General features: G+C 42.8%; 1 protein-coding gene and 1 long non-coding RNA gene across 4 annotated transcripts in view; one reads left to right on the top strand and one right to left on the bottom strand.

Moving 5' to 3' along the window:
- Window positions 1–2,697: 2,697 nt before the first annotated feature.
- LOC133390249 (uncharacterized) lies at window positions 2,698–17,721 on the bottom strand. Of its 2 annotated transcripts, none has more exons than XR_009764353.1 (3): window positions 17,635–17,721; window positions 15,422–15,472; window positions 2,698–4,226 (listed from the first exon to the last, which is right to left on the bottom strand). XR_009764353.1 is itself a non-coding variant. In XM_061638465.1 (3 exons), exon 3 carries the CDS (start codon window positions 6,099–6,101, stop codon window positions 4,656–4,658), a length of 1,446 nt encoding a protein of 481 aa, XP_061494449.1. In that variant the 5' UTR covers window positions 6,102–6,547; window positions 15,422–15,472; window positions 17,635–17,721; the 3' UTR covers window positions 2,698–4,655. The 2 variants fall into 2 exon arrangements, 1 of the variants encoding a protein (XP_061494449.1); XM_061638465.1 differs by having other exon boundaries at window positions 2,698–6,547.
- A 315-nt stretch (window positions 17,722–18,036) lies between these two features.
- Window positions 18,037–24,365, top strand: part of LOC133390248 (uncharacterized) — a 49,186-nt gene continuing 42,857 nt past the window's right edge. For both annotated transcript variants that reach the window (XR_009764352.1, XR_009764351.1), the window contains exon 1: window positions 18,037–18,126. This is a non-coding gene — a long non-coding RNA (uncharacterized LOC133390248). The remainder of the gene's footprint in view (window positions 18,127–24,365) is intronic.

Here is a 24,365-nt window from a genome sequence, read left to right as displayed (position 1 = left end):
CTCAGAGGGTGGTGACTAGAACCAGGGCCTTTTCTGTGGTGGCCCCCGAACTGTGGAACAGCTTCCCCGATGAGGTGCGCCTGGCGCCAACGCTACTATCTTTTCGGCGCCAGGTGAAACCTTTTTATACTCCCAGGCATTTTAAAGTGTGTTTTAATAGCATTTTCATCATTATTTTGTATTTTGGATGTTGTTTGGTTCTTTTATTGTTTGTTTGTTTTGTTTTCTTGATTTATTGTATTTATTGTATTTATACATTGCTTGTTTTTATCTTTTTGTACACCGCCCAGAGAGCCTTCGGGCTTAGGGCGGTATATAAATTAAATAAAATAAATAAAATAAAATAAATACTGACCTTGTCCCATACTCTGACCTTCATCTTGTGCAGTTTAAAAGTTAAAAAAATGCCTGCCCTATTTTTAATTAATTTAAGTCTATTATAGTGTCGGACATGCTCAGTAAGAACCGTCACTGTTCTAAAAGCCAGACTCACAGCTGTTTGGCTTAGTAATCAGGTGGCCACACGCAAGGCAGACCTTTATTTCACTTTAGATAGTCATGGCTTCCCCCAAAGAATTTGGAGAACTGTAGCTTGTGAAGTGTGCTGAGAGTTGTTAGGAGACTCCTGTTCCCCTGACAGAGCTCCAGTGGCCAGAGTGGTCTAACAGTCAGCCCTCCTTCTGGAAATTGTAGCTCTGTGAGGGGAATATCAACTGCCTTAATATTGTTGCTTCCTCCCTGCTAAAACAAGATCAACACAGCACATGCCTTGTTTCTGTTATTTGGACTGACTGCAGGTGTTGCCACAACACACCATATGCTCAGAGGCACATGTTACCAAATTCTTCCAAGCTGTACAGGAAGTGGATTGGACTTTGAAAGACCAACCCAAATTGTGTTTGCATTTTTACAAATTTGTAGGGCAGTACAATATCTCAGAGAGGAGTTCAGGTCTCCTGCTCCCCTGGTGCATTCACTACAGCTGCCCAATTTCCCTGCTTTTTAAAGTTTGATAGAAATATCTATTGGCTATAGGTATGTTCTTAAACGGCAAGGATTTTTTGCCTATTAGTGAATAATATGTTAGTCCTTTTTATGCTTTGCTACAGATTCATTTCCCAGCATATCTAATAAAAAGGGGTCTCATAAATGGCAGGGTTTGGAAAGACCTTTCTCCAAAATTCCTGGTGGCCAGGGTATATCAGTGATGGGGAACCTGCAGCTCTCCAGATTGTGTTGGGCCACAACCCCCATAATCCCTGATCACTAGCCATGTCCAGGGGTGATGGAAGTTGAAGTCTGGAGGAACAGATTCCTTTTTCCTAATGTAGACAGTACAAGATTAGATGGGTCAGTGATCTAACAATTGGACCCAGGGTGTGATCATCAGACACATGAGACCACCATCTTGCTGAAGCTAAGCAGGTCTGGTGTGGTCAGTGCTTGGATGGAAGGCCGCCTGGAAACCACATGTAGGTCACCTTGAGTTCCATGATGAAAGAAAGGCAGGAGAGAGAGAGGGGGGGGGAGAGAGAGAGAGAGATTAAATCAGATTCTGCTTCACAAGGTCATATTCAACCTTTGTTGGAGTGTTACATAAAAGCTTTCAATTTATCAAGAAGCTTCCATGAGCTATGGGGGATCATTTGTGACTAATGAAAAGCAGAGAACTATTTAATAAGAGTGACAACTAGTTTTGATATTAATATTGCTGGGTGGTTTCTTTTACCCAGAAAAAGTCTCTCTTGAAGTCTTTGGGATTAGGAAACTATTTATATATTATCTACCAATGCTAATCAAATAGACTAGGCTGCAGAATCTAACTTCTCAAGCAACTGCAGTTTTTTCCTATTCAGTTCCCTGTGCTGCTTCAGAATATATCTGTGTATGCTGGGCAGTGCATTCCTATACATGTCCTCTCATAAATAAACACCATTAGGATCAGTGGGGTTTCATTGTTTGTAAGTGAGCATACACACTTATCTTGGAGAAAGTCCCATTGATCTCAATCGGGGTTTACTTCCAAATGGGCATTCATTGGATTGCCGTGTAAATCTGACTGAATTGTGCCATTACCATCATGTATGATCCAGCCAAAATTAAGTACTTTTAATTTCTATTGATTTCAATGCAAGTGAATGAAACATGTACCTAGTTAACTCCTTTTGGAATCAATGAGATTTAAATGTTTTAGCTTTTTTTTTTTGTCCCAGAATATGAGCCTCATACTTATTATTATTCCTCATGTCCCAATAGCGATCTGGGAATTGCTGATACATCAAAAGTACAATAACACTTCTGAGATAAGAAAAGACCATTAATAAGCATTAAAATGTAAACCAAATTCAGGGTGGTTCTATTGCTTAAAAACAGTTTGTGCCAACATTTCTCAGCAGAATCCTTTTGTGAAAGTGTCACAATTTATTTGCAGGTGTGGGTTTGAGGGAAGGTAGCCTGTTGACCTACATCATAATCTTTCTAGGAATACTTTCCTAACACTTGTCAAGCAGGAACAGTCCAGAAAGCAGTGGACTGGACTGGCAACTCCACAGTATCCTAACCTCATCCAGAAGATATCACTGGGGTTAGGTTCGGTCTCCTCATACAGATTCTCTAGGTGACATATAGCAAGTTAAAGTGTTTTTTTTTAAGCATTTTTAAAATATAACCATGATACAAATACTAGGGGTATGAACAGAGAGCAAGATTTACCTTATTTATTTATTTAAAATGTTTATATTCCTCTTTTTACCCAAAGTGGAGAATACATACATATTAACTACATATTAAGTACAAATGTGGCAGGTTTTTGTTTTGTTTTGGAAAAGAAGTCCAGCCTCTTTCTGACACTGCATACACACTATATCTCTAAAGCACATTCAAAGCACATTTTCCACCTCAAAGATTTCTGGGCACTGTAGTTTGTTAAGGTTTGCTGGGAATTATAACTCTATGAGGGTTAAACTACAGTGCCCAGAATTCTTTGTGGTGGGAAATGTGCTTTAAAGCACATTCAAATATGTATATTAAATATGTATATTAAAATAAACTTTGGAATTTGCTCCCACAAGAGGTAATGATGGCCACCAAGTTGGATGGCTCTAAAAGAGGATTAGACACATTCGTGGAGAATAAAGCTATCAGTGCTACTAGCCATGATGATTATTGCTCTGACTCCATGGTCCGAAGCAGTATGTTTCTGAATGCCAGTTGCTTGAAACCGCAGGAGGAGAGAGTGCTCTTGTGCTCAGGTCCTGCTTGCATATTTCCCATAGGCATCTGGTTGGCTACTGTGAGAACAGGATGCTAGACTAGATGGGCCACTGGCCTGATCCAGCAGGGCTCTTCTTGTGTTTTCATGCACAGATCTGGGGAACATGTAACTTTTTCAACTGAAGCAAGAATCTGATTAAGATTGGAAATTGTCAGACCATAATATTCCATGGAATTCTGAATATTCTGAGTTTTAGCAGATACTGCAGTTCTATGAGAATCTGACTTGCCCATCAAGGAGGAAGTAGATAAAATATTGTCTTAATTCAAGGACAGGGCGCTTGATTTGTCCCTCTGGCATTCAAAGTCAAAGTCATCTTATCAACAATTCTCACACTGTGTGGGGTGGGAGAGGAAGGTGAAATTTAAACATGGTCATTTCTCTCTCTAAAGTCCAGACAGCCTAACCTTCTTCCTTGAGAGGCTTATCTCATAGGATTACAGCCTAAATCAATGTGGAATATTTGCCCAGCAAACTTCTTTAAGGGCACTTGCCTTACTGTAGGTGGCATTTTCATATGAGTCGTGGAAACCGAGATTCTGGCCTCTTGCAGTTATTAAAGATCATTTGACCTTCTTTATATTCCAAACAAAAGGATCTCTCTGAAGCAGTAGAAGGGCTCGAAATATAGGCTCCTTTCAGTTTGGAGCTGGTGGACTTGCTCAGGAAATTGCCTTAGAGAAATTCCTTCCAAAAAGGCTTGAGTCTTGCAGTCGGTGCCTACAACATTTTACCCCCAACAACTAAAAATTCATGTACACATCAGTGAGAAAAAACAAAACAAAAGCTATCTCAAGAGGGCCGTGCAAATTAAAAGGTAAACTTTTTCACAGTCATTCTCTTAAAACTGTTGAAAGGCAGTGGTGGCTGGTGCCTCCATGTCAGTGGGGCAGTGGAATCCACTCTGGGTTTCAGTCCAAACTTTCAAGGAGCTGTCCAAGGTGCTTCAGATCTGTTAAAAACAAAGCTCTGTTTTCCAACAATTCACTACAATGGGGAATCTGAAAATGGCTATAAGATTATTGTTGTTTTCCCCTTTCCACACAATATCAGAATGATAGCTAAGACTGGTTCTCCTACAAGGGCAGACTTCAACACTAATTTTATTGCCAATGATGTTTGATCGATTTTAGGGTAACTTTGTGTCACTGATTCCAAATATGGCATCGGTTTTGCTAGATTGGCTCTAATTTTTGAGATAATGGATGCCCCCATTGAAAAACATAACAAATTCAAAAAATGTAATGGTCAGGCATAGCCTACCCACAAATGACATGGAAACTGTCTCAAATCATACAAAAGTAAACACATGAAATACCTAATGGTGTTGTATTCAGTACAATAACATTAAAACAAAGTAAGCTGATTCAGATAATCACAATTAATGCATAGGAAAATGCTGTGTGTACAATTTTCTTTTATGTGGGGCATCAGGACAATTACGTTGGAGGCTCCAGCAGTAGTCTGCCATCATGTGTCTGTCCCATGTGCCTTGATACCTTTCCTCCATCACCTTTATATCCTGATGGAACCTCTCTCCTTGTTCCTCACTAAAATCACCAAGATTATCCAGAAATCTGTCTAAGTGGCTATGGAGATAGTGTACCTTTATGCTCATATTAGTACCCAAATGTTTAAAGTCAGCGAGCATGTTTTGCACCAATTCTTCATAATTGTCTGCTTTGTGGTTACCCAAGAAGTTCTTGACAACTGAGACATAACTCCACCAGGCAGAAGCTTCAACATCATTCATAAATTTAGTGAAATTCAAATCATTGATGAGTTTATGAATTTTAGGACCATCAAAGATTCCTGCTTTTAGTTTTTCCATAGTCAGTACAAGGAACGATCTACAAATGTATTTGCAGCAATCACCATCTTCGTCCAAGGCCTTAACAAATTGCTTCATCAGTCCAAGCTTGATATGGAGTGGTGGGAGAATGATTTTTTCTCTATCAACCAATGGCTTGTTAATGATGTTTGCTGCACCTACAGTCATGTGTTCCCTTGAAGGCCATGTCACTTTCTTCCAATGATCTCGCTTTGCCCTACTATCCCACAAGCAGATGAAACAAGGGTACTTCGTGTATCCACTTTGCTGCCCAAGCAAGAAGTTCACCATCTTTAGATCAACACAAATAGACCACTGGTACTCATGATAGCAGAGCTTCTGCAAGACCATTTTGATATTTTCATATTCTTCTTTAAGTTTTGTTGAGTGAGCAATTGGAAGAGATGCATAGCGGTTACCATTGTGCAATAAAACACATTTCAAGCTTCTGGTGGAGCTGTCCATAAAAAGCTGCCAATCTTCTGGTCGATATTCCAGTAGTCCCATTTGGAGAAGAAGTCCAGGAATGTTATTGCAGTATACAAGTTCTTCATCTTGTCTGAAGTATGGAAGAAGTCCCTCCTCTCTTGTCTGATAAGCTGTTATGTTAGCTTCCGGCTGTAGACAGTTCTTTTCCATTAGCCTGGATGCTAAAAGTTCAGATGCTTGCTTTGACAGACTGAGGTCTCGTATCAGATCACTGAGTTCTTTTTGGGAGAACTGCTCAGGTGTTGAAAAGCTTTCTTCATATCCACTTCCAGGGCTACCACCTGTGCTACACTCCACGTCCAGCATTTCTTCGACATCTGACAATGGAAGGTCAGGTGGTGAGGTAAACACTGGTATGGGAACTTCTTCGCAGTGTGGCACAGGTCGCCTTGCTGAGTCCAAATCAGGATACTCCCACTTATGTTTCTTGTAGCGATTGAAACCTTTCACATTCACAACACAAAAATAACAATCATCGTGATTGTTTTGTGGCTCTCTCCACACCATAGACACACCAAAGTTTAAACGTTTCCTTTCTCCATTTTTCCACTGTCGTAGGCACTCTACACAGGTTTTCCAAACCTTATGGGGAGCCCAAGCTTCACTCCAAAATAAGCAAGATACGCTTGTTTTACAAAGTCAGTGATGTTTTTTCTTTGTTTTTGCAGAGTGTATTCGCCACAAATGTACAGTAGGGCCCCGCTTACCGGTGCTCCGCTTACCGGCATTCTGCTAATGTGGCGGCTTTTGTTTTCAATTTTGAAGCCGATTTTGCCGCTTTTGCGGCATTTTTGCGCAACGCGCCCCATTAAAGTCAATGGGGTTCTGCTTTATGGCATTTTCCGCTTTACGGTGGGGGTCCGGAATGGAACCCGCTGTATAAGCGGGGCCCTACTGTAGCAGAATGCATTAGGATTGTTTAAGCAACCTCTTCGTGACGAACTCATATTCCCCTTCAAAAAAAAACAAAAAAGTATCAATATGATATTATATGCAATGGATAAACTTGCAAAACAATGTTCAAGAGTAAAAAGACAGACCAAACCCTGCTGCATATGTCAGCAGCTACAGGTCGTATTGGGGTACAATCGTCATTTGAGGGGTATCCATTATCTCAAAAACTAGAGCCAATTCGGCAAAACTAATGTCATTTTTGGATTTAGCACCCCCAATATACCCTAAAGTCATTCAAACATCATTGGCAACTAAATTTGTTGTTGTTGTTGTTGGGCTGTGTTAGAGGGTGGGTATAATACGGATCATAGGAGGTCAGGGGGTGCTGGTAGGAAAAAGAACATGGATCCTCAAGAAAGACTGGGGTGGGAAAATGTCATCACCCCAGCAGGGGTCATTGTTGGGGTTGGACTCCCTTGCCAAGTGATGGGGGGGCGATACCACCTCTTCTCTCTGGGAGAGAGCTATCTCTCCATTGAGTTGCACAGTGGAAGGGAGGGTAGCTGTTGTGGTTTTTTTTGTTATTGTTGTTATTGTTGTTATTCACCAGAAGGTCCCAGGGCAGGCCACAATACAAAATACAATATTGAAAACAGTTTAAATCAAATTACATTCACAACTAGAAAGGGTCTTAAAAATATACATCTCAAGTGTCGAAGGCCATGGTGAAGAGGTACATCTTAAGCATACAAGAAACTGTACAATTAAGGTATGAGATGCCTCTCTGTGAGGAGGGAATTCCACCAAGTATGGGCTTCCACAGATAATGTCCTCTCCCAGGCCCTGAACTTCTGAGGGTGATGGAACTACCAAGAGGATCCCTTCTACCAATCTCAACACCTGACATAATCTGTAGGGAAGAAGGTGGTCTTTCAGATATTTGGGGCCTAAGCCATCAATTTTCCCCTCTAGGATGCACACCTTAATGTGGTGAGGGGGTTTGAGAGTGTTGGAGAAGCTGAGAGCAATGCCGTCAGGAGTCTAGACCAAGAGGCTAGACTCCTAGCAGGGGCACCCAAGGCAGAATGGTCAAAGCTGAGACACCAGACTAAGATGCAGCCAAACTCAGAGGAAGGCAATGGGAAACCACCTCTGAATACCTCTTACCACAAAAACCCTATGAACAGAGTATCCAAAATGCAACACGAGATAGTGCTGGAAGATGAGACCCCCAGGTCAGAAGGCGGTCACTGAGCTACTGGGGAAGAACAACGGACAAGTACGAGTAGTGTTGTGACTAATGACGCAGCTGGGTCAAAGCCGAAAGGAAGCCCAGAGGCTGATGCGCACAGATGCGAAAGGAGAGTCCAGAGTTGTATGACGCACACAATAGGAACATGGAATGTGAGAAGCATGAACCAGGGAAAGTTAGAAATGGAACGCAAGAAATGGAACGCATCAACATTACAATACTTGGTGTGAGTGAATTAAAATGGATGGGAATGGGACATTTTCAATCAGGCAAGTACAAAATATTTTATGCAGAAAATGAGAAATTAAGAAGAAACGGGGTTGCTTTAATAGTGAGAAGTGATGTAGCAAAAGCAGTTAAGAGCTATAACATAAGGTCTGAGTGAGTGATATCAATGAGATTAAATGGGAAACCTATCAACATAACCATCATCCAAGTCTATGCTGAAATGGCAAACACAGAAAAAGAAGAATTGGAGAGATTTTACGCAGAAGTACAGGAGGAAATTGATCACACACCAAAACAAGGTATGATGATAATCATGGGGGACTGGAATGCAAACTTAGGGAACAGAGAAGAACTAGGAATTGTGGGAAAATGGGGCTTAGGAGACGGAAATGAAGCAGGAGACTTATTGAATTCTGTGAAGCCAATAATTTGTTTCTTGCGAACACATTTTTTGAGCAACCAAAAAGATGATTGTACATGTGGACATCATCAGATGGTCAATATAGGAATCAAATTGATTATATAATTGGCAACAGAAAATAGAGAAGTTCCATACTTTCTGTGAAAACAAGACCAGGAGCAGACTGCGGTACAGATCATGAACTGATCGTATCGAAAATCAGAGTAAAGCTAAAGAAGAACAACAAAGCACTCATAATGCCAAAATACAATTTAAATAACATCCCAGAAGAATATAAAGATCAAATAAGGAACAGATTTGAGGCTTTAAACTTAGTTGACAGAGAGCCAGAAGAACTATGGATTGAAGTCAAAGACATTATCAAGGAAGAATGCAAAAAAAAATACCTCTAGTTATAAAGAGAGCAAGACCTCAATGGATGACTGAAGAAACTCTTAAAATGGTTAAAGAGAGAAGGAATGAAAAAGCAAAAGCAAAAGGAGATAGAAACATGGTCAGAACCCTCAATGTAACAATATGAATGGGAAGGATACTCCAGTGGTTGTGACCTGCAAAGTATGTGCCATGTTTGTTTTACACATGCAACAAGTGCAAGCTCATGGCACTGTTGGAAGAAAAAGTGAGAGGCCTGGAACGGCGGGTGGCCACACTGAGAACTATAAGAGAAGATAAAGAGTTCTTAGACAGAATGCTGGAACAACAGCAGCAAAGAGACGTGGAGGTTGAGGAGCAACTGCATGTGGTAGCAGAAGAGGAGACTGCTTTGGAGAGGAACAATGAAGTGGAAGAAACTCCGTGGGAAAGGGTGACAGAAGAGCTAGAAGACATCCTTCACCAGTGGAACTATGGAACCACTTTCAACCACTCGAGACTGGAGGACAGCCTGTGGTGGAAGAATTACAGGAGACCCCGTGCGACAATGAGCAAGAGGCTGAAGTTCAATCAAGCAGAGCCAATGAAACCTCGCCCCACAACAAGAAGAAAAGGGTACTAGTAGTGGGAGACTCACTACTATGTGGGATCGAAACCCAAGTATGCAGAGAAGATCTGTGGACTCTCCAGGTATGCTGTCTACCAGGAGGACGGATTAGAGATGTCATGGAAGGGTTGCCATCACTCATCAACCCCACCGACAGGTATCCCTTTCTCCTCATCCATGTAGGAACAAATTATACTGCCAAACGGAGCTATGAAGAAATCACATCAGACTTTGAAGCTCTGGGAAGCAAACTCAAGGACTGTGGGGTCCAGGTAGTTTTTTCATCCATCCTTCCAGTACTTAGAAGAGGAGTAGAAAGGGAAAGAAAAATACTCCATGTGAATGAATGGCTAAAAAGGTGGTGCCAACATGAGAGATTTGGATTCTGGGACCACGGGTTATGCTTCCTGGCAAGTGATGGGTTGCATCTCACAAGGACTGGGAAGGAAGTGTTTGGCCACAGCATGGAGAAGTTCATCAAGAGGGCTTTAAACTGAATCCTAAGGGGGAGGGAGGTAATCACTGATGAAGGCTTGTGCACAGTAATGGGAACAGAGAGATCGGCTGTAATAGGGACCAGCGACAGTCCTCAGAAAAAATGTAGTAAGGAAGCCAAGCCATAAATCACATGGTCTTTGATGCCGGTATACTAATGCGCAGAGCATGGGAAACAAGCAGGACGAACTTGAACTCTTAATACAGGAGGGCAATTACGACTTGATAGGTATAACTGAAACTTGGAGGGATGACTTCCATGACTGGAATACAGCAATTGATAGATATAACTTGTTCAAAAAGAAAGAAGGAATAAAAAGGGAGGGGGAGTTGCACTATATGTTAAAAATATATATCCCTGCACAGAAATACAGGAAGATGAGTTTGGTAATTCCACTGACAGTATCTGGATTAAAATTAGTGGGGCAAGTAATAAAAGGAATGTGGCACTTGGAATCTATTACCAACCACCCAATCGAGGAGAAGACGAGAATGTAACTTTTGAAAAGCAAATTGCCAGTGTTTCGAGGAGTCATGATGTAGTAGTAATGGGGGATTTCAATTATCCCGATATCAGCTGGGAGACAAATTCTGCCAAACATGGCTCCTCCAAGAAATTTCTGACTTGTGTTGGAGATAACTTTCTCCAAAGAAAGTGGAGGAAGCAACCAGAGGATCAGCTATCCTGGACTTGATTCTAACCAATAGAGATGATTTGGTGGATGAAGTGGCAGTTACGGGAACTCTGGAGGAAAGTGACCACACCATACTTGAATTCTTGATTTTAAAAGAAGCGAAAGCTGAGAGTAGCCATACGCGCACCCTGGACTTCAGGAAAGCTGATTTTAATAAACTCAGAACAATTGTATGTACGGTTCCATGGCAAGCCACCCTAATGAGAAAAGGAGTCCAAGATGGGTGGGATTTTCTAAAAAAGGAAATTCTAAAAGTGCAATGGCAAGCAATTCCAACAAGGAAAAAAAGGGGGAAACAGCAGAAGAAGCCAATGTGGCTTCACAAAAAGCTTAGAGATGACCTGAAAACAAAAAGGACACATACAGGAAGTGGAAAGAAGTTCAGGCCACAAAGGAAGAGTACAGGAAGGTATCACAGAATTGCCGGGATGGTGTCAGGAAGGCTAAAGCTGAGAATGAGCTGAGGCTAGCGAGGGATGCTAAAAGCAACAAAAAAGCTTTCTTCAGGTACGTCCATAGCAAAAGACAAAGAAAAGAAATGGTGGCACAGCTACTCAATGAGGATGGCAAAATGATAACAGATGACAAAGAAAAGGCAGAAGTGCTCAATTCCTACTTTGGCTCAGTCTTTGCCCAAAAGAGGGTCTATGACCCTCCCGGGAAACATGAAGGAGAGGGGGCAGGATTGGACCTTGAGACGGATAGACAAATGGTCAAGGAATACCTAATCACTTTGAACGAGTTCAAATCGGCAGGGCCCGATAAACTGCATCCTAGAGTATTGAAGGAACTGGCTGAAGAACTCTCAGAACCGCTGTCTATTATATTTGCAAAATCATGGAGGACCAGCAAAGTGCCAGATGACTGGAGGAGAGCTAATGTTGTCCCTATCTTCAAAAAGGGCAAGAAGGAGGAACTGGGGAACTACAGACTAATCAACCTAACATCAATCCCTGGAAAAATTCTGGAGCAGATTATAAAGCAGTCAATCTGTAAGCACCTTGAAAGCAATGCAGCGATTACTAGGAGCCAACACAGATTTATGAAGAACAAATCCTGCCAAACTAATCTTATCTCATTTTTTTGATCGGGTAACCTCCCTTGTAGACTGTGGGAATGCTGTGGACATAATATATCTTGACTTGAGCAAAGCTTTTGACAAAGTGCCCCATGATATTCTGATTTGCAAGCTAGCTAATTGTGGGCTGGATGGAACAACTATCAGGTGGATCCATAGTTGCCTCCAGAATAGTACTCAAAGAGTGCTTATCAATGGTTCCTTCTCAAACTGGGCAGAAGTAACGAGTGGGGTACCACAGGACTCAGTCCTGGGCCCAGTGCTCTTCAACATTTTTGTTAATGACTTGGATGAGGAGGTACAAAGCATGCTTATCACATTTGCAGATGATACAAAGTTGGAGGGCATAGCTAACACCGTGGAAGACAGAAACAAGATTCAAAGGGACTTTGATAGGCTGGAGCATTGGGCTGAAAACAACAGAATGAAATTCAACAGGGATAAATGCAAAGTTCTACACTTAGGAAAAAGAAACCAAATGCACAGTTATAAGATGGGGGATACTTGGCTCAGCAGTATGGTATGTGAGAAGGATCTTGGAATTGTCGTTGTTCACAAGCTGAATATGAGCCAACAGTGCGATGTGGCTACAAAAAAGGCAAATGCTATATTAGGCTGCATAAACAGAAGTATAGTTTCCAAATCACGTGAAGTACTAGTTCCCCTCTATTTGGCACTGGTTAGGCCTCATCTTGAGTACTGCATCCAGTTCTGGTCTCAGCACTTCAAGAAGGATGCAGACAAACTGGAACAGGTTCAGACTAGAAACCAATGAGGAGAGACTGAAAGAACTGGGCATGTTTAGCCTGGAGAAAAGAAGACTGAGGGGAGATATGATAGCACTCTTCAAGTACATGAAAGGTTGTCACACAGAGGAGGCCCAGGATCTCTTCTCTATCGTCCCAGAGTGCAGGACATGGAATAATGCGCTCAAGTTGCAGGAAGCCAGATTTCGACTGGACATCAGGAAAGACTTCCTGTTAGAGTCATACAACAATTGAATCAATTACCTAGAGAGGTAGTGGGCTCTCCAAAACTGGAGGCCTTCAAGAGGCAGCTGGACAGCCATCTGTCGGGAATGCTTTGATTTAGATTCCTGCACTGAGCAGGGGGTTGGACTTGATGGCCTTATAGGCCCCTTCCAACTCTACTATTCTATGATTCTATATAGTGACTAGTACGCAGGGACAAAGAGAACTATCACAATATTTATTATTTTATTTATTTATTTATTTATTTATTTATTTATTTATTTATTTATTTATTACATTTATATACCGCCCCATAGCCAAAGCTCTCTGGGCAGTTTACAGCAATGAAAAACATTTTTTTAAAAAAATACAAATTTTAAAACACAAAAAACAATTTAAAAACACATTTTTTTAAAAAAAACTAAGAACAATTTAGTTATTGTATAGAAATAGAAGAGGACAGCAAAAAGGGTAGAACAAGAGCCCTATTCGGAAAGATTAGAGAAATTAAAGGGAAATTTAAACCATAAGTATGGATGTTGAATATAAACAGGGGAACACACTGACTGACCTAGATGAAATAAAAGGAAGATGGAAGCAATACACTGAAGAACTCTATAAAAGAGATGCAAGGATGGCAGATCATTCACGGAGGAACCATATGATGAAGAACCAGAAATTTTATAATGTGAGGTGAAAGGTGCTCTTAAAATACTTGGAAAAAACAAATCACCAGGAACAGATGACATATCAATAGAGTTGCTACAAGCTACTGAGATTGAATCTGTCCAAATTTTGACAACAATTTGTCAACAAATTTGGAAAACTAAACAATTGCCCACAGACTGGAAGCGTTCAACATATATCCCAATTCCAAAGAAAGGGGATCCCAGGGAATGCAGTAATTATCGAACTATTGCCTTAATATCCAATGCAAGTAAGTAATGGTCAAGATTCTACAACAAAGGCTGTTATCATATATGGAGTGAGAAATGCCCGACGTCCAAGCTGGATTTAGAAAGGGAAGGGGCACCAAAGATCATATCGCAAACATACGTTGGATAATAGGAGCAAGGAATTTCAGAAGAAAATCACCCTGTGCTTTATAGATTACAGCAAAGCCTGTGACTGTGTAGATCATGAAAAATTATGGAATGCTTTAAAAGAAATGGGGGTGGCACAGCATCGGATTGTCCTGATGCGCTACTGTAAAGACAGAATATGGAGAAACCGATTGGTACTCAGTAGAAAAGGGTGTGAGGCAGGGGTGTATTTTATCATCCTATTTATTTAATCTATACACAGAACATATCATATGGAAAGCGGGATTGGACCAAGATGAAGGAGCTGTGAAAATTGGAGGGAGAAATATTAATAATTTAAGATATGCAGATGATACCATACTACTAGCAGAAACCAGTAATGTTTTGAAACGAATGATGATGAAAGTTAAAGGGGAAAGCACAAAAGCAGGACTACAGCTGAACGTCAAAAAGACTAAAGTAATGACAACCGAAGATTTATGTAACTTTACAGTTGACAATGAGGACATTGAACTTGTCAAGAATTATCAATACCTCGGCACAGTCATTAACCAAAATGGAGACAATAGTCAAGAAATCAGAAGAAGGCTAGGAATCAGGAGGGCAGCTATGAGAGAACTAGAAAAGGTCCTCAAATGCAAAGATGTATCACTGAGCACCAAAGTCAGGATCATTCAGACCATGGTATTCCCAATCTCTATGTATGGATGTGAAAGTTGGACAGTGAAAAAAGCTGTTAAGAGAAAAATCAACTCATTTGAAATGTGGTGTTGGAGAAGAGCTTTGTGCATACCATGGACTGCGAAAAAGACAAATAATTGGGTGTTAGAACAAATGAAACCAGAAGTGTCATTAGACTGAAACTGAGGTTATCATACTTTGGACACATCATGAGAAGACATGATTCACTAGAAAAGACAATAATGCTGGGAAAAACAGAAGAGAGTAGAAAAAGAGGAAGGCCAAACAAGAGATGGATTGATTCTATAAAGGAAGCCACAGACCTGAACTTACAAGATCTGAGCAGGGTGGTTCATGACAGATGCTCTTGGAGGTCACTGATTCATAGGGTCATCATAAATTGTAATTGACTTGAAGGCACATAACAACAAGCCATCCGGGGGTTTAAACACTATTGTGAGAACCTTGAATTGGGCCTGAAAATGAACTGGCAACTAATTACATTTTCCCCACTCCAGCAGAATGGTTCTCCCACAAGCGCAAACTTTACCTATTTGGGATGGGTACTACAGGAATCCTAGGGATCAGGGCATGCTGATGGGAAAAAAGAGTAGGGATCCCCAGGAAAGACTGGGGTGCGAAAAATGTCACTGTCCCAGCAGGAACTCTGTCACCCAAAGATCATTGGTGGGGGTAGAATTCTTCTTACCCTATTGATTTTGGGGGAAACAGCCTACTTTTTCCTGGTGGGGAGAGAAATTTTGCAATTAACTTGCATAGGGTGGTGGTGCAAAAAATAGCATAAATTTCCAGGAAAGGCTGGAGTGGAGAAAATGTAATCCGCTGAGCAAGTTTAATGTTTTTTTTTTGTTTCTTATGAGGATGTGTTTAAATTCCACACACCCCTCTATTAAGGGCAAATTATACATCCCAACTCCCAGTGTGTTAGCAGTGGGATGTGTGTTATATACTGTACAGCTGGGAGATACAAACAGAGGCCCTGAGATGTTGGATGGTTCATTAACTAGGGCTAAGCCCTGGTGATTTTTTTTCATCCTTCCTTTTTTTGTACAGAACAGAAAAATGTCACCTTTCCAGATGGAACACTGTTAACATCCTGGATGGGTAGCATCGTACTCTTCTGAAACAAATAAAAATGTAGCTGTTAAAAAGGGAAAAAAAGTTTGCTTGCCATATGGCTGTTTATTTCTATATCTCATCGAGACTTCGCTGTGGAAATAGAGAACAGACATTGGGACAACCCCACTGTAAGGGCAGAGGTGTCTCTGCTACAATGCCCCTAATAGAGCAAGATCCAAGTTCTTTTTGGAGTATGTTAGACCCATTAGAAGCTCGGTGGGGGGGAAGTGTGAGGTTTGCTGGACCACCAGAAGGAGAGCTAAGGAAGCAGAGAGCATCCAACCAGGATTTAGCACCAGTTCAGAAGACTAGCCAGGATGTAGATGTGAAAACTCAGAAGAACACGGCAGACTGTTACTTATTTATAACGTTTTGTGCAGGCTTTGCAATGTCTATGTAAAATTCATGCTTCTGAAAGACTCAACACTGAAATGTGAGGCTCCCTATTGATCAACAGAACAAACAAAATAAAGGATCACCCCAATCCAGTGGTGTTTGGGCTCAGCAGAAAATCTGTTGCTGCGCCTTAGATTCCCACCCACCCATCCACCCATTCTCAGATTATTCATACATTTCAAACAAGCACTGCCAGCCACCTACATTGTCTCTTGCGCAGTCAGCTGGCAGTGGATGTTTGCCACAGCCAAAGGGAAACTTTTGTAAGAAAGTTTTCCTCCCGCTCCCCCAGGAGCAATAATCACACGACACTGGGGAGGGCAGTTTGGCCCCAGACATGAGCCAGAGACTGAGCAGCTGTAAAGGCCTGCTACCTTCCTCCCTGCTAGGAAAAGCTCTGCCCCAACTAGCAAAATTCAGAGAAGTGCAGATTTCAAAGGATGGCTGTGTTTCAGTTTGCATATTGCTTTGGAAAGTGTGAATTTGGTGGTTGGCCTTTGGTGGTTTGCCTTTCCGTAGAAGTCAGGGAAAGAATTCTGGCTTTTGACAATAGCCAGAGGGGAAAGGGTCACTATATAATTCCACCATCTCTATCCATAGGAATATAGGAAGCTGATTTAAGCCAAGTCAGACCATTAGTCCATCTAGCTCAATACTTTCAACACTGACTGGCAGCAGCTCTCCAAGGTTTCAGGAAGGGAGCATCCCCTGCCCTACCTAGAGATGCCAGAAATTGAATCTGGGATCTTCTGCATGCAAACCTCATCCCCTATCACTAAGCTATGGTCCTTCCCTGTCCAAGCAAGAATATCAGCAAGGAAAGTTGAATCTGACCCCTGACTGCTTTGTAAAATGTGGGGTGGGCCAAAATCAGAGCTTGGAAAAGTTACTTTTTGAACTACAACTCCCATCAGCCCCAGCCAGCATGGCCACTGGATTGGTCTGATGGGAGTTGTAGTTCAAAAAAGTAACTTTTAATAATAATAATAATAATAATAATAATAATAATAATAATAATAATAATAATTTAATTTTTAGGCCGCCTATCTGGCCGAAGCCAGATACAATACAATAATACAGTAAATACAATAAATACAATAAATACAAATAATCAACAGTGACAAAATAGCAGCAAATGTAGTACATAGCAACGGGCATTAAGTATATAATTAGCCCATCCCGATAGTCCCAAAGGCCTGACCAAACAGCCAAGTTTTTAATGCTCGGCGGAAGGTATCCAGGGAAGGGGCATGTCGAAGATCGAACGGGAGAGAATTCCAGAGAGTGGGGGCCGCCACCGAAAAAGCCCTCTCTCTAGTCCCCACCAACCTAGCTACTTTTGTTGGTGGGATTGAGAGAAGGCCCTGCGTGGCTGATCTTGTTGGGCGGCATAGTTGGTGACGCTGAAGGTGCTCCTTCAGATAAACCAGGCCGAAACCGTATAGGGATTTAAAGGTTAACACCAACACCTTGAATTGGGCCCGGAAAACTACTGGAAGCCAGTGTAGATTTCCAAGCTGCGGCCAAAATGACTGTCCCTATTTCACCACCTTCCAAATCCTCCAAGCAAGAATAGGGATGAAAACCCCAAGGCAAAACAAAATGAGCCCAGACCCTTATGCAGAAGATCCCAGACTGAAATACCCCCTTCCCCAGTTAAGAGTAAACAGAGGAGAGTCCTCTGTTTGAATGTGCCCTCCTCTGTTTGGGGGCTGTTCAGTCCAAGCCTGGTTTAAAGACAAGGATCCATAAATGGAGGAGGCTTACCAGTTAGCAGCACCTGGTCAACAGACTGAGCAGGCACAGAAGTCAGCTGGGGTTGTGACACTGGACTTTGCTTGTTAGAGTTAAAAATGTATTTTGCTTATTAAGTTAAAATGTATTTTGCTTACTGTGACCTTGTTTGCTAAAAGTAAATGAATACTGTGTCTGCTGTGAGATAAAAATGATGCTGGCCTCATAGAGAATGCTCTGATAAGAATGTGGGAAACAACTGTGCTGAAATGAAAAACAAGTGAAAAGCAACATTGCAAGAGATAGAAACTGCACGTATTGATTTCTTGTAAAGCACATGATTTTAGATGGGCATGTATTAGATGATGCTTGATGATGCTAATGTAATTAACATAACAAAGTTAATAAGAAGGCTGGCTGTGCTTAGATCAGTCAGAACTAGCCTGGCTTTTTCTCCACGTGCACGTGTTAGCAATAAATATACTCTTCCTCCATCTTGTTTCGTCGTTTTCCGAACTCTATTGGGTGAGTATTGGGAGCGAACTCAAGCCACCAGGATCCCTAAAAGGGACTGGGGCATTTTGTTTGTAACAGGGTCTTCCCCACCGTGGTGAGATGTACTCAATTTCTAAATGTTCATCTATGCATATCAGTTAGTACAAAATGTACTTTTTTTTCAAATTGGTGCCCTCCTTGTTTTGGTAATGTATAACTGGCTGTTCTGCTACTTGCTTGGAGGATTTGCCACGTTACCATGCTGCTGAAAGAGCTGTGTTGACTGCCAATTTGCTACTGGGCCAGGGTCAAGGTACTTGTGATCATTCACAAAGTCTTAAACAACTTGGGCCCAACATTCCTTAAGGGTCACCTGACTCCCTATGTTCCATCTTGATCACTGAGATCTTCTGATGGGGCATATTTGTTGGTTCTTCATGACCCTGGTTGGCCTCCACCAGGGACTGAGCCTTTAGTGAGGTAGGCCCTGCCCTGTGGAATTCCCCACCAAGAGAGGTTTGGCAGGAACCATCCCTTCTTTCTTTTAGGCATCTCTTGAAAACCAAACTGTTTAGACAGGCCTTTTAACATTTTTTTTCTCCCAACCAATGCAGTAGTTGTTGAGGCTTTTATTATTGTTTTTAATGATGTTTAGTGGTTTTTAATTTTATAATGTTTTGCGTGGGTTGTAAGACACCTTGATGTACTTTTATGAAAGGGTGGCTTATAAATACTTTAATTAATAAATAAAAGTAAATAAATGAACCAAGGGACGGGAAAGACCTCTAAGTGAGGCCCCAGAGAGCCACTACCAGCCAGCATCAGCCCCATCTGCATTAAACATTGAAAGTCGCTTCAAAAAATCATGGCTTCCCCCAAAGAATCCTGGGAACTGCAGTTTGTGAAGGGTGCTGAGATCCCTATTCTCCTCACAGAGCTACAATTCCCAGACTGGTTTGACAATCAATCCCCCTTCCCAGGGAACTCTGGGAATTGTAGCTTTGTGGGGGAATAGGAGTCTCATAACTACTCTCAGTACCCTTCACAAACTACAGTTCCCAGAATTCTTTGTGGGAAGCTATGACTATTTAAAGTGGCATGATGCTGCTTCAAATACAGAGTGCAGATGGGGCCCCAGAGACAATCAGAGCCAAATGGACTGACCTGGTAGAAGGCCCCTTCCTATGCTCCTATCTTTTCCCTCAATGGTAGAGAAGGACTGTAGCTCAGTAGCAGAACACAGACTTTACATGTAGTAGGTCCCAGGTTCAATCTCTAGCATCTCCTGGTAGGGTTGGGAAAGACCCTAGTCTGAAAAAAGGAACAAGGAAAAAAGGGGGAAACAGCAGAAGAAGCCAATGTGGCTTCACAAAAAGCTTAGAGATGACCTGAAAACAAAAAAGGACACATACAGGAAGTGGAAAGAAGGCCAGGCCACAAAGGAAGAGTACAGGCAGGTATCACAGAATTGCCGGGATGGTGTCAGGAAGGCTAACGCTGAGAATGAGCTGAGGCTAGCAAGGGATGCTAAAAGCAACAAAAAAGCTTTCTTCAGGTACGTCCATAGCAAAAGACAAAGAAAAGAAATGGTGGCACAGCTACTCAGTGAGGATGGCAAAATGATAACAGATGACAAAGAAAAGGCAGAAGTGCTCAATTCCTACTTTGGCTCAGTCTTTGCCCAAAAGAGGGTCTATGACCCTCCCGGGAAACATGAAGTAGAAGGAGCAGGACTGAAGCTTAAGCTTGACAGACAAATGGTCAAGGAATACGTAATCACTTTGAATGAGTTCAAATCGGCAGGGCCCGATAAACTGCATCCTAGAGTATTGAAGGAACTGGCTGAAGAACTCTCAGAACCGCTGTCTATTATATTTGCATAACCATGGAGGACTGGTGAAGTGCTGGATGACTGCAGGAGAGCTAATGTTGTCCCTATCTTCAAAAAGGGCAAAAAGGAGGAACCGGGGAACTACAGACCTGTCAGCCTAAATCAATCCCTGGAAAAACTCTGGAGCAGATTATAAAGCAGTCAATCTGTAAGCACCTTGAAAACAATGCAGTGATTACTAGGAGCCAACACGGATTTATGAAGAACAAATCCTGCCAAACTAGTCTTATCTCATTTTTTGATCAGGTAACCTCCCTTGTAGACTGTGGGAATGCTGTGGACATAATATATCTCAACTTCAGCAAAGCTTTTGACAAAGTGCCCCATGATATTCTGATTTGCAAGCTAGCTAAATGTGGGCTGGATGAGACAACTATCAGGTGGATCCACAGTTGCCTCCAGAATCGTACTCAAAGAGTGCTTATCAATGGTTCCTTCTCAAATTGGGCAGAAGTAACGAATGGGGTACCACAGAGCTCGGTCCTGGGCCCAGTGCTCTTCAACATTTTTGTTAACAACTTGGATGAGGAGGTACAGAGCATGCTTATCAAATCTGCAGATGATACAAAATTGGAGAGCATAGCTAATACCATGGAAGACAGAAAGAAAATCCAAAGGGACCTTGATAGGCTGGAGCATTGGGCTGAAAACAACAGAATGAAATTCAACAGGGATAAATGCAAAGTTCTACACTTAGGAAAAAGAAACCAAATGCACAGTTATAAGATGGGGGATACTTGGCTCAGCAGTACGGTATGTGAGAAGGATCTTGGAATTGTCATTGATCACAAGCTGAATATGAGCCAACAGTGTGATGTGGCTACAAAAAAGGCAAATGCTATATTAGGCTGCATAAACAGAAGTATAGTTTCCAAATCACGTGAAGTATTAGTTCCCCTCTATTCAGCACTAGTTAGGCCTCATCTTGAATGCTGTGTCCAGTTCTGGTCTCCGCACTTCAAGAAAAATGCAGACAAACTGGAACAGGTTCAGAGGAGTGCAACAAAGATGATCAGGGGACTGGAAACAAAGCGCTATGAGGAGAGACTGAAAGAACTGGGCATGTTTAGCCTGGAGAAGAGAAGACTGAGGGGAGATATGATAGCACTCTTTAAGTACATGAAAGTACAGAGGAGGGCCGGGATCTCTTCTCGATCATCCCAGAGTGCAGGACACGGAATAATGGGCTCAAGTTGCAGGAAGCCAGATTTCGACTGGACATCAGGAAAAACGTCCTAACTGTTAGAGCCATACGACAATGGAATCAATTACCTAGAGAGGTAGTGGGCTCTCCAAAACTGGAGGCCTTCAAGAGGCAGCTGGACAGCCATCTGTCGGGAATGCTTTGATTTAGATTCCTGCATTGAGCAGGGGGTTGGACTTGATGGCCTTATAGGCCCCTTCCAACTCTACTATTCTATGATTCTATGAAACCCTGGAGAGCTACTTTCAGTCAGTGTAGACAATATTGAGCCAAATGGACTAATGATTTAAGTCCCTATGTTGCAGCTGTCAGTGTTCCTATATATTCCCTTTCCCTTGTGTGTCTTGTCTTTTTATTCGTAAGTCTGAGGGCAGGGCCTATGTCTCATTTTTGATTGATAGGAGTCACTTTGGGGAGAGAATATTGTCTGAAAAGCAGGATAAAAATATAATACATGAATATAGTTTGCTTAACTCTGACAGAAGTTCCCCTTTGGACATTGCAAACAAGTTCAAACACTTCCAGAGCCAGCCAACAGTGGAAGAGACTGCAGGCAGGGCTTGCTGCTAAATTCTAAAATAGCACTGTGTGAAATGCTCCATAAAGAAATATTGCTAGTTCTGTTGTCAGGGGTGTCATTAGGTCCTTAACAGACCCATGGCACAAATTTGCATGAATTTGCATCTGTGAATTGATATATACATACATACAGAGAGGCAAATTTAGGCAGACTTTCAGAGCAAAACAAAAGCAAACTCTGGATCATGTTGTCAGGGCTTCTTCTGAGCTCTGGGGTGCTAACAGAATTTTATGGGCCCAGTGGGCAGTATATGGATTGATCCTTCTGCAAATTAAGATGGTAGGTGGATAGGTTATCATTGTCACTGTCCTTGGCAGTGCATCCAACTCTCCTGTAAGCAAAGTAAAAAAAAGGGGGGGGCGTGATCTGGCACGGTGCAAAATCCAGAGGTGTCCCTGGCTGTTGCCAAATTTTATCCTTAAGTCCAGTGGTAGCTGGTGGTTCCATGTCAGTGGGGCAGTGGAATCCACTCTGGATTTCAGTCTGAGCTTTCGAAGAGCTGCCCAAGGTGCTGAAGCACTCTCCCTCCTGCGGTTTCCAGCAATTGATATTCAGAATCATACTGCCTCTGACCATGGAGGTAGAGCATAACCATCATGACTAGTAGCCTTTGATAGCCTTATCCTTCATGAATTAGTCTAGTCCTCTTTTAAAGCCATCCAATTTTGTGTCCATCACTGCCTCCTGTGGGAGCAAATTCAATAGTTCTACTCTGTGGTACGTGAAATAGTATTTTCTTTTATCTATCTTGAATGTTCCAACATGCAGCTTCATTGGATGCCCACAAGTTTTAGTATTATGAGAGAGGGAGAAAACATCTCTCTATCTACTCTCTCCATGCCATTCATCATTTTATGATTGCAGTTGATGGGTGAAATAAAACACAGACACATCAGCTTGGGTTGAACAAGGGCCACTTTATTTAAATTACAGTAAAGAGAGAACCCCAATTTAAAGTGACCTGCAGAGGGAAACCTAGGTGCGGGAACTGTCTATAAGCAAGTAGCTTAGCACACAGCTCTCAGGTGACCAGCCCCTGCTGGGACAAGGGCAAGCCCATCTGCTTACCCTTTACCCTAGCCACACCTTGCAGGTGAGTAGGGGGGCCTTCCCATGTCATCCCCACCCGGGACTGTATAGCCCCTGGGTAGATGAGGATAAGTTGGCCCCAGAAGCAGCCCATATCCCGCTCTAGAGCCGTAAAGCCCTGAGAGACAGGCCCTCCGGAACCGCCAATCACCTCCAAAGGTGCCTAAGGGGGCCACCTAGCTGTCCTTACCTATTTCCCTTCCTGCACCTTCCCGCTTTGGTTTTAAATACATTGCCCTTTGGGCATGACCTGTTGTATGTCAATTAGCCAAATAAGCCAAATCTGCCTATTAAACACAACACCCCCTAACCCGATTCCCTCCCAGTCCCATAGTGTGGAGTAGGCAAAAAACCTGCCCGCCAACACGGGTGGGCAGGAGAAAAATTCCTACTGGGCCCCGAAGCGACCCCATGGGCACACCATGAAAGAGGGAGGGCGGGGTGGGCGTCGCGCAGCAAAGAGAGGAAGGTAAGAGGGGCGGTGAAACTTAAATAGTCCTGCCAGCCCCGCCCCTCACGTTACGCATCGCGCTTTCATCATCAGCGCGACGTGCGACGCTGCCTTCATTAAAGATGGAGGCAGCGTCTTCACCCCCACCTGCAACCTTGCCCCGCTCGTCAGCTGCACGGCGAGCAGGGCGCCCTTTGCAGTTGATGGGTGAAATAAAACGCAGACACATCAGCTTGGGTTGAACAAGGGCCACTTTATTTAAATTACAGTAAAGAAAGAACCCCAATTTAAAGTGACCTGCAGAGGGAAACCTAGGTGCGGGAACTGTCTATAAGCAAGTAGCTTAGCACACAGCTCTCAGGCGACCAGCCCCTGCTGGGACAAGGGCAAGCCCATCTGCTTACCCTTTACCCTAGCCACACCTTGCAGGTGAGTAGGGGGGCCTTCCCACGTCATCCCCACCTGGGACCGTATAGCCCCTGGGTAGATGAGGATAAGTTGGCCCCAAAAGCAGCCCATATCCCGCTCTAGAGCCGTAAAGCCCTGAGAGACAGGCCCTCCGGAACCGCCAATCACCTCCAAAGGTGCCTAAGGGGGCCACCTAGCTGTCCTTACCTATTTCCCTTCCCGCACCTTCCCGCCACAAAAGGGGGACAAATCTCTATTTAGTCCCCCTTTACCCCACTGCCGAGAAGCACCTCTCGCAGACATCTCTGCAGGTCTCCCAAAAATAAGTCGTTACCTGCGTCGGACAGGTGAACGCCATCGGCCCTGTACAGTTCACCCTTCTGTTGCTGAATTTGGGGATGCGGAATGACCAACCCCCCGTGCCCAAGAAGAGCCAACCGAATCTGCCGGTTGACCTTCTTCCGTGCTCTATCCATCGCCGCTGGATCCCAAACATCACGCCACACCTGGCGTGGAAGCAGGTCTGACCACATCAGACGCACGCAAGGCCAACGCTGCCTTATTGCTTGCATGTCCTTACATGCCTGTACGCTGAGGGCCTTGCCCTTCATCAAGCCAAGGTCATTACCACCCAGATGGATGACCA

This window comes from Rhineura floridana, chromosome 8 (assembly GCF_030035675.1).
Source record: "Rhineura floridana isolate rRhiFlo1 chromosome 8, rRhiFlo1.hap2, whole genome shotgun sequence".
Lineage (NCBI taxonomy): Eukaryota > Metazoa > Chordata > Lepidosauria > Squamata > Rhineuridae > Rhineura > Rhineura floridana.
This window is presented reverse-complemented; position numbering and strand designations above follow the sequence as displayed.